General features: G+C 33.7%; 1 protein-coding gene across 1 annotated transcript in view; it reads right to left on the bottom strand.

Moving 5' to 3' along the window:
• The window catches only part of LOC131161527 (uncharacterized), a 51,703-nt gene extending 43,183 nt beyond the window's left edge, over positions 1 to 8,520 (bottom strand). The window contains exons 1-6 of the mRNA XM_058117348.1: positions 8,103 to 8,520; positions 7,670 to 7,857; positions 7,126 to 7,230; positions 6,940 to 7,011; positions 6,621 to 6,768; positions 5,629 to 5,711 (exon numbers count right to left, since the gene is read on the bottom strand). Of these exons, the coding sequence (XP_057973331.1) occupies positions 5,629 to 5,711; positions 6,621 to 6,768; positions 6,940 to 7,011; positions 7,126 to 7,230; positions 7,670 to 7,857; positions 8,103 to 8,413 (907 nt within the window). The 5' untranslated portion in view covers positions 8,414 to 8,520. The remainder of the gene's footprint in view (positions 1 to 5,628; positions 5,712 to 6,620; positions 6,769 to 6,939; positions 7,012 to 7,125; positions 7,231 to 7,669; positions 7,858 to 8,102) is intronic.
• Between the last annotated feature and the right edge of the window lie 2,904 nt (positions 8,521 to 11,424).

The following is an 11,424-nucleotide window of genomic DNA, read 5'->3' on the forward strand; positions in this document are numbered from 1 at the left end:
TGTTCATTTTGAGATTAAAATGTAACGTGGTAATAATCTCACATTCCCAGGGAAAAAAGGATTCTCATAAAACATGAGATATTCCCATCCCCCACCATTAGTTTCATGGGAATCCTATTCAAGTGGAAATCTTATTTTTGAGACCTGATTGCCCTCACTATTCTGGTTGGTTGGAAATTAATGGTCCCATAATGTAATTTTTTAATAACAAAACAAATCTATTAATGAAAGAGATAATTACAATGAATGGGGGGTGAGATATCCTCTCCATAAAATCAGAGAACTAACTAGCAAGAACACAATTACATTAAAGCTACCTTCCAATCTTTTTGGACTCACACAATAGTATTATTACACACCATTATTATATTTAAAATAGTAAAACATTATTTAAAAATTGTAAACAATAAAAATAAAAATAAAAATAATATTATTAGCATGTTATATAAATATAATATAATAGTTGAAATTCTAAGACTATATTGCCCCCAACTATTTCAATTGATTCAAACATTTAAGTGTTGAAATTTTTAATTTATGATGGTTGAAAATTTAGAATATGAATTTAATTAAATACATATTTTTAGTAGGTTTTTGTGCTAAAAGTATGATTATTCTTCAGTATTGAAACATATCACTACATAATGATACAACAACAACAACAACAAACCTTAAGTCCCACTAGACGAGGTCGGCTACATGAATTCTTTTCCACAATTCACACAATCAAGGGCATTCTTCTCAACCAGGTTCAAAGGTATCAAATCCTTCCTCATTGTCTCATTCCATGTTATTCTAGGTCTACCCTTTCTAATACCCATAAAAATTATTAGCTCATTCTTCCTAACTAGTGCACTTATTCAACTTGCATTTCAAATGTCTAACCCATCTAAGTTGCTCATCCCTTATCTTCTACCAATGATATGTCTAACTTATTGCGAATATGCTCGTTCCTTAATTTATTCTTTAATGTTATATCACTTATACACCTTAGCATTAGTATTTCGGCAACTTTTACTTTTTCGATATATTCTTTCTTAGTTGCCCAACATACTTACCCTAAAGCATGGCTGGTCTTATGGTCGTCTTGTAGAACTTTTATTTTAATTTTAAGGATATTCTACGAACACACAGCATGCCCAAAGCACTCCTCCATTTTACTCATCCTACTTTAACTCTATGTTTTACATCCTCTTCAATTTCTCCTTCTCCTTGCATAATAGATCCAAGGTATCGAAATCTGCTAGTGCTAATAATTTCTTGGCCATCAAGTTTAATCTCATCTCCAATATTCCTCCTTACATTGCTGAAATTACATTTCATATATTTTGTCTTATTTCCACTTATCCTAAAATCTTTAGACTCTAAAGCCACTCTTTATAACTTAGATTCTACTCCGCTCCTACTTTCATCAATCAAAACAATATCATTTGCAAACAACATGCACCATGGGATCTCATTTTGGATATTCCTAGTGAAATCATCAATCACTAAAGCAAGAAAGAAAAGCGATGGAGAACCACCAATGGAGGATTTTAGATGTTCATATTGTATCTAGTTTTTTATATTTTAGTTTGGGAAAGTCTTGTCATTTTAGAAGTTTAGTCAATTTAGGTTTATTTTGTGTACTTGAGCACTTTAGGGTTATTTTGTAATTTCTTGTTTTATTGGAGTCTTAATGTAAATATATGTTCTAGTTAGTAGAGGGTATAAGTGCTGGACATGTAAGTTATTGTACAGTTATAATTTTGAATCAGATTGCAGTTTCCCTCTCTGTTTCTCTCTCTCTCTCTCCCGCAGGTTCTGCTGTTCTTCTTTTTCCTCCTCTCTTCTCCTTCTTCCTTCTCTTATCTCTCTTCTAATTCTGTCTCTCAACTTCATTCTGTTCTGTCCTTCCCCTTCTCTGTTCTTCTCTTTCTGTTCCATCTCCCTACTGCCGCTGCTGCTTCTCTTCTTATCTTCTTCTTCTTCTTCTCCTTCTTCCAATTCTCTCAATTCAATCTATTTATATAAATTCTAATATCTGACCTACATCAAATTGGTATCAGAGCCTAATTCAGTTCTGCTCCAGACTTCCCTTCTGCTGTTCTTCCATCAGATTTGGAACCCCTACAACAATCTCCATTAAGGTTCATCCAAAAACTCAAACCACATCCACCCTACAACTGCATTCTCTAACAGGCTCCCTTGCTACAATAGCAACTCAGAAGTAGCAGGAAAATCTTAGAAAACAGAAACATTCTTTAGCCTGCAACTTTTCCAGGAAATTACAGTCGTGCCACTGGGTTTTGAGACCCTAATTTCCATCAACCATACCACAACACCTCCCTTACCACCAAAATCAGACACCCCACGAAACCCCTTCCCCTACAATATCATCTCCATCTGACAAGGAAGTGGCCCCACATGCCACCGGAAAACTTTCCAGCCGACTACCCTCTAAATCCCCCATTTCCTGTAATTTTCTTCCGGCACAGCCACCCTCACAGGAATCCCCACCCTCTGATCTGGTTCCACCCAGAAGCTCATCACCAGAGGAGCCCTGAAGGCAGCTCACGCAGGGCACACATCGGCCACGCGAATGGGGAAGTTGGCTGACTTTCCTTGTTTTGCTCAGATTTGCGAGAAATTGCTTCCAGCTTCAAGAATTTGGATTTTACCTGATATTTTGAAGCATTCTGAGTGAATATTGAAGTAGCGAGCTTGGATTGCATTCTAAGGTGGAATACAGCCTAATCTTGGGCTGCTGAGCAAATTTCAGAGTTTTGAAGGTCTGCCAACATCCAACTTGAGGCCTAGTTGCTGTGTTCTGAGATTTTACTGCAACAAATTGGTTTTCCTCTGTGAGATTTTGACGCTGATTTGAAGAAATTAATCTTGAATTGCTTAGTACATATTTTTGGAGGGTAAAATCAGTGTGCTATCCTAGTTCTTGAAGCATCTGTGAGAAGTTGAAGTGAAATATTTGAAATCTCGAAACTGCAAAGTCAGAGCAAGGAGATTTTGGTAACATTGTATGGACTTACACTACTTGGACTCTATAGAAATTGATTTAATGTTGCTCATCTATTTGGTACTTGTTCGAGTTTGCATTGGTACATATTTACTCTCTGTTTGAAAAAAAAAAAAATTAAAAGAGCAAATTCTGTGTATGTGATTCCTACATAGTTGGCAATTCTCAACAATTACAAGACCAACTGTGCAGTCTTATAAACAACTTTCTTCTAGTGTCACCGACTATTACCTTAGATTTAAGACCTCATTTATCGGTGTGCTCTTAGTAAGGAACCCAGAATGGAAATTTTGTTTGAGAAAGGGTTGAGGGATGAAATCAAAAGGTTTATGATTATGCGAATCCAAAAATATCCCACTACTCTATCTGAGGCTTACCACATGGCTTTGGACGCTGAGAGATTTCTCCAGCCACCAACCTATAACACCACTTCCTATGTTGAAGAATTTCATCATTCTAGATCAATTTCTCCATTGTCATGTAGTATTCCTAGATCCTCACAAGATGTTCAAGAGAAAACTCAAATTGTTGAGGATAAACAATCAAATATCGAAAGTGTCAATGCAAATTCTTGTGTAATTGAGAATCATGAATACATAAATGATTTGCATATTTCTAATGAACAATTTTTTTATTCTTCAGTGGGCGTGACTCAATAATCTTCTCAATGGCCAAAAGGTAGCCCTAGGCTCACCAAAGATGTTCAAGGAAAAACTCAACTTGTTGAGGATATCAAAAGTGCCCATCCAAATTGTTGCATAATAGAATATCATGACTACGTAAATGACATGCATATAACTAGTGCACAATTTTTTTATTATTCTGTTGATGTGAGTCATGAATCTTTTCAAAATAAGGTCATAGACTTGTCTTTAGTGACCTAAGCACTGTTGGGGCCTCTAGTCCAGAGATGGGCCTTGATTTGTCATCACACTTAGTCATTGAAACTTGCAATGAACAGCAAGATGAGTTGCCAACTACTAGGACAGATAGCTTCAACCTCAATTTTTCATTTCTAACCCAAAGAGCAAGAAACAATTGTCTACTGTAGAGTTTGTTGAAAATTATTCAATCATGGAACCTATTGTTGAAATTCCTCTTGAGATTATTTCTCCACAATCCAGGAAACTTGCTCTTCGATCCTTTTCATCTTCTCCCTCTACATTTTCCTTAACCAAATGTAGTGAAACGTTGTCCATATTATGGACCAAAGGCATATACGCTTAAGCTGCCAATAGATTTGGATATTAAATTGACTTCTTGTTTGGAGGACTTGTTATTTTATTAGAGGACATTACAGCCTCCTATGCTACTTGCAGTTGGACAATCTACAACATATTCTCCAATGGTGATTGACGATGCAATGCAGATCACGCCTCCTATTAATTTGCCTGCATGTTTGACCTTGTTCCCACATATGGAGCTAAAGTTACGCCATTACAAAACTCGAGGTTGGGTTTTGTCTAACAAGGGGAGTTTGATGGAGAGCTACCAATGGAGGATTTTAGATGTTCATATTGTATCTAGTTTTTTATATTTTAGTTTGGGAAAGTCTTGTTATTTTAGAAGTTTAGTCAGTTTTGGTTTATTTTGTGTATTTAGGTACTTTAGGGTTGTTCTATTGGAATTTCTTGTTCTATTGGGGCCTTTATGTAAATATGTGTTCTAGTAGTGGGTATAAGTGCTAGACATGTAAGCTATTATACAGTTATTGTTTTGAATCAGATTGCAGTTTCCCTCTCTCTCTCTCCCCCCCCCCCCCTCCAGGTTCCGCTGTTCTTCTTCTTCTTCTTCCTCCTCCTCCTCTCTTCTCCTTCTTCCTTCTCTTATCTCTCTTCTAATTCTGTCTCTCACCTCTGTTCTCTTCTGTTCTGTTCTGCTCTTCCCCTTCTCTGTTCTCCTCTTTTTGTTCCATCTCCCTCCTCCTGCTGCTGCTGCTGCTGCTGCTTCTTCTTCTATCCATATATATAAATTCTATCTCTTCTAATTCTCTCTATTCTATCAATATATATTAATTCTAATATCTGTCCTACATCATAATGGCTCAAAATAAAACCTTGATGTACATCTATTGTGAATAGAAATTCCCTAGACTGTCCTCCTGCAATCCTAAGACCATTCGTTACTCTCCCTTCATTTTAGGAAATATTTGTCGCGGTTTCCATGTTGGACCAAGCATCAAAATGTCATCTTGCATACACTCTAGGGAATCTTCAAAAAAAAATCAAACAAAAATATTCCCATTAAGCACGCATCCATCCCCAAGAACGTCATTCCATGGCAAACCAAATGTCACAATTTTGGGAAGATGTGGATAATATAATACAAGACTGGACTTGAATGATCACATCAGAAACAATAAATAAACGTTGAAAGAGGATACATAGAGGACATAGATATAGAGATAAAAATGGGTCATACGATCTAAGGCTTCATATATCATATGGTTTTACAGCAGTGAATGTGTACTTTAAAAAGTGCAAAAAAAAAAAAACACTTGTTTAACAGACACAGACCAGTGCTTATAAAAGATACATGCTGGTCACAAAAACATATGAAAAATTACACTGCCTTGCAAAATTATTTCACTAGACCAATTTGCTATGAAGAAGTACCTTTAGAGGACCACTTGGGTTCCGTGGGAGACTCAACAAGTGTCGGATCACCACCAGCAACACAGACCCGCTTGTGTACATCCCTGTATGATGGCATCAGGAAGATTAATGCAATTTATAAAAATTAGACAGCATAAAATTGTAATACACAGTCCAAAGAAAATGAAAAATTTTATTCGAAAAAGACATAGGATATAGCATCATGATGTGATAAATAGTCTCAAAATAAATTCAAGGGGAATCCACAAGACTAAAGAGCATATTATCGATTAAAAATATTATCCAACTATCCATGCAACCAATATCCATGTGTACAAGTTCATGTACTTACATTACATGAGCAAACACAAGGGTAAAAAATCCATTCACTCCAAAAATTATGGATTAAAAATATAATGACATAATTACTTGTTTCCACTTTCCACTGTTACCAACTAAAATCTCTTGTGTCCCAAAATTAAATTCATAAGATTGCTTTAGAAAATTAGTAAAGCTAAGAGCCCAACAGTGATGGAAGCACCTAAGCACATCCCCCATGTATACAAGAGTGTGGATAACAAAATGATCAACCAGCCTTCACCAAGCTAAAGATAAAAGCTGGATGGCTCCTCGTATAGGAGGATTTGGGACTGTAGAGTCATAGACAACTAATTTGTGACTGGAAACCAGACTAATGTCTTCATAGACAATGCTCCAGCACATTATCATTTCTAAACTTTGATAGTATGAGAAATTTTGTTGAAAAAACAACCCATCAAGTATTGCTGCAAGAAGAACAAGCAGCTAATTCCAACTAATTGAAGGTCGAGCTAAATTCCCTCCACCCTATTTTTTCCTTTCCAAGTATCCCCTAAATATGCATCTAATTCCAGTGGATATAAACCACAGAAGAAAGAAATAAAATTTGACTCTTAATGCCAACAATATCCTTAAACATAAAGAGCTATTAGCCATTGCACTTGGCAAAAGAAAAAAAAAAATACATAACTCACCCATTCTCAGAAAGATAGCCAACCCAAAGTTCTGCTTTATCCCATGGCATGTTAGGGTGACCCCACTCGATCCATGCCATCCGCTCTCCTTTAGGATCAATACGTGGAAAGGCATAGAAGTCATTGCCACCAACTAAAATTCTTGGTTCTAAACATCACATGATCCAAGAAAATAAATCATAAGTCCTCAACAGGCATGACAATAATAACAAATATAAAGAAATAAATACAAATGATAAAGTATGATTGTAAGCTAATTGCCTACAACAATCAAAACCTTGTGATGAAAGAACTAAATTGTTTGCCAATCAATTTTTACCTTGGATATTCTCGTCATTCAAGCCTACTGCTACAATGGTCGTGATTGGATTTAAGCTACTTTCGCGAAGATCTATCAAGATGGAATTAATATAAAAATTAGTGAAAAATCACTGCTTAATTTTTAAAAAATAAATGCTTAAACAAGTTATGCGACTCCACCAAAATATCCCTGGGAGAAATGTACCTTCTCTTACAGTGACATAACGATTAAAGCGTGAATCAAACACTCCATCTGCATAACAAACTCGCGGCCCACCATAGTCTGGAGTAATTGGCATAGGACAAGAAGCTGCTAGAAAAATTATAAATTTCTTAGAACATAGCTGAGACTAGTTCAACTTGTCAATAGAATTTGGAAAATAGGTCAAAACAGGGGGCAAACCTTCAGACAAGAAATTAAATGGAAGAAAGAAAAGACCGTTAGGATTTTTTTTTATAGGAAAACAAAAAGAAATGCAACATATCTAAATGAGAAGTAAATAAACACGCAAACACAAGAGGACAATGGTTTTTTGGGGGAAAAAAAGGAACAAGAAACACGAAACTCCACCAAAACAGACCGTACGTAGCCAAATTATAATACCCCTGACAATCCGCACAAGGGATAGAAGGCACATATCATGTATATGTACTTTAGGAATTAAGAGACCAATCCTGTCCATGGCAGTATTTTAGAAGATCAAACGAAACTGAATTACATGTGTAAATGACTGGAAAAAAAAGTCCACCTGCATCTGCAATTGACTGTTTGTACAATCTTTGATCCTTGTAATTCGAGAAAATCACCACGTCCCCCAATATCTTGAAGGCACCACCCCCATATTCCTGGGCCACAGTCCGCACAGCAAACTCTTTCGGCGTAATATCGACCGGTTCATCTCCTGGCTTCTCTGCTTCTTTAACAAGAACCGCTCGTCTGAATCAAGAAAATCGAATCCGCATAAACGGTTTTATTCGTCAAGCAAATACCAAGTCAAACCATACAGTCTCAATCGAAAAAGAAAAATATCACATGATTAATCGCTGAAAACCCAATATAGACTCAGTGTATGAGTGTATCGTACATTAACCTGTAGGGTTCAAGGGGTTCAGAGGGTACGAGTGGAATGGGCGAAAATTAACTGGTTTTGGTACCGAAAGCGTGAGTATACACATACATACCCAGACTCGGCGGGACGAGATTCGAGAAGGACAAGGCGGCCACGGCCATCGACGGCGGTTCCGCCCAGGCGCTTCTCGGCGCCGGAGATGACGTCGGCTGTGATGGGGGACTTCCAAGAGCCGTAAGGAGCAGTGAGCTTCTCGTCAGCTGACGCCGTTGAAGCCATTGTTTTCCAGCTCCGGTGCCGATTCCTGGCGGGGACGAAGGTGGCGAATCTGCGAACGAGGATGAGGCTGAAACTGGAGGAGGGCGAGGATGGCGAGCACCAAGCAGAGCGGCGAGCGAAACCAGTGATGGCAGAGAATACCATCAATTAATTATTTTTAATTTTATTCTTAAAAAATCATGTAAATACGAGTTAGAGCAAGTTTCATCTTTTTCATAAAATGCTTCGCTGCATTGACTAATTTGAGATTTGGTAAGAAAAAGGTCAGTTTATCTTTTATACCATTATTTTTATTTTTATGATTTATATTGTTACTTTTATATTTTTATTATCTTTTTTCAGCTATTTGTGAAACATTAAAAACTAAATTTTATAATTTTCTATCATTTTGTCAACTTATTATCAGAAATTTTAATATTTAAAAAAAATATTAATTAAATCATTCTTTAAATACGCTTTTAAATTAAAATTTAAAATAAATGATTATATGAATTTAAATATTATTAAAATTAAAATATACATAAATTTTAAAAAATAATAATAAAGCTAAAGACAAAACATTTTTTATATTTTTTAATTGTTATATCTAATAAAATCTTGATTGTAAAGTAAATTTTTAAAGTATAACAATTAAGTAAAATAATTATAATATTTTTTATTTTTATTATAGTATTTTTAATGTGTGTTATTTGTAATTTTGTTACTCTAATTATGTTTTTTTTTTTAAATTAACTAATTTCGAGGTGAAAATTAACATTTCTTAATTAAGTTTTTAATTTATATTAATTTTATAAATGTTAACCAAATAGGTTCTTGTGTTTAATTTTTAGTTTCTATTTCTTTTTTTTATTTTCGTCTCTAATTTTATTTCTATAATTTTGTAGAAATGAAATTCAAAAATATAATCAAAATAATAATACAAATTAAAAACTTAATTACAAATGCTAATTTTCATCCTTAAATTAAATAATATTATAAAAATATAATTAAAATAATAAAATTACAAATAATACACATTAAAAATATTATAATAAAAATAAATTTTATTATAATTATTTTACTTTAATTGTTCTACTTTCGAATTTTACTTTACAAAAAAAAATTATTGGACATAACAATTGAAAAATAGTAAAAGTATTTTGTAATTGGCTTTATTACTATTTTTTGAAATTTATATATATTTTTATTTTAATTGTATTTAAATTTATAAAATCATTTAAATTTTATTTTAATTTAAAAGTGTACAAAATGAATAATATAATTCAAAAAATTTATTTTTGAATATTAAAATTTCTGGCAACAGGTTGTCAAAACCATTGAAAACCATAAAATTTTAGTTTTAGTTTTTTTGGCAAACGGCTAAAAACCGGCAACAGAAGCAAAAAATTGACAATATAAACAAACGCGCTTTTATAATTTATTTTTTCACTGCGAAGAAATATAAACATAAAACATAAAATAACAATGATAATTATTTTTCATTTTTTGTTTTCATTTCCGTATGGCGAGTATACAAATTATAATATAGCATTTGTTTATATTGAACAATTGTTTTGTTTTTTTAATCAATTTCCAATAGGTTGTGAAAAAATGAAAATTAAATTTTACGATTTTCAATTATTTTGGAGAATTATTGCCAAAAAAATTTAATGTCCAAACAATTTTTTGATTTAAATCAATCATTTTATATAGCTTTTTTGGTTAAAAATAAAATAAAATAGTTATATAAATTTAAAATATAATTAAAATAAAAATGTTCATAATGGTTTTAAAAATTAGAAAATAATAAAAGTCAATTAGAAATAAGACTCATTAGAAATCTACAAGCCATAGGTCAATACTTGGCTAACTTAACAAGTGATATAAAAAAATTTTAGAAGAAAGTAGAAAAACTTGTAGCAACAAAGGCTCGAGATATAATATGCAATATGTCACGCTACTTGGCTCCGTATAATTTATATTATGTCAACCTCATTGTATTAAACAAATATTTTTTATGCACATAAGTAAAATTATTTTTGTTGAGAATTTCACTTATAAGTTTGTCCCACATTTGAAAAATAGAGTGGATGATGAGTGCTTATGTACATGATTGAATTCAATACCCAAAGACTTAAACTTTTAAGTCAAGTTGATGTTGATCCATGTGTAATCAAGTCTACCCACCACAGACTTCTTCTAAGGCGTTAATAAGTGGTATCAGAGCCTGCGATCCAAGATGGCGGGAATTCAATCAACAATCCCACGATTCGATGGTAAATTGAATATTGAACATTGTTGGGTTCAAATGCAGGTGTTCTTTGAGCTCCAAAATATATGGGACATTGTAAATCAAGGTTACGAAGAACCAAATGACAAAGCAGTTTTACCGGCAACACAGATAGCTAAGTTAGTTACTTCTAGTCAAAAGAGCGTCAAGGCCCGACACTACATTTTTCAGGTCATTGGCGATTTTTTAGAAAGTTGCGCATACCAAAACGGCAAAGCAAGCATGGGATGCTTTGTTGAAATTGTATCAAAGTGTTGAAAGAACAAAGAACGTATGTCTACAAACCTTGTGTAGACAATTTGAGCTTCTTTAGATGGAGAAATTGGGAAAATTTTCAATTATTTTTTGCAAACATTAGCTATCATAAATCAGATGAAATGTAATGGCAAAGAGATGAAGGTGTGCAAATTATGGAGAAAATTCTTTGGACCTGACAATTAGGTATGGGTACATAATTACCTCAATTGAAAGAGTCAAAGGATTTGACTATGATGACACTAGAAGAACTGATGGCATCCTTATAGACACATGAGTAATGATTAATTGAGAAATTGCATATTGGAATTGAAGAAACCCTGCAAAGTTAGTTGAATATTAACAATAAAAGGGATAAACCTCAGAAGCAAGCCTAATCAAATTAGGGAAGTCAAAATTCATGTAATAGGGGTACGAAAAATTTTGAATCAAGTTATGAAAAAGGACATTGGAGGCAAGATAAATCCAATATCTAGTGCTTCAATTGTCTAAAATTAGGGCATTATACAAGTGAGTGTTAGTTTCCACAACAAAATAACATAACTGATTATTGAGCCAAAATTACTAAAAATTATGAATAAAAATCAGAGACTACTTTAGCGGCATGTTTGGGAACCGAATATCAAGATAA

The sequence above is a fragment of the Malania oleifera genome, chromosome 8 (genome assembly GCF_029873635.1).
Source record: "Malania oleifera isolate guangnan ecotype guangnan chromosome 8, ASM2987363v1, whole genome shotgun sequence".
Lineage (NCBI taxonomy): Eukaryota > Viridiplantae > Streptophyta > Magnoliopsida > Santalales > Ximeniaceae > Malania > Malania oleifera.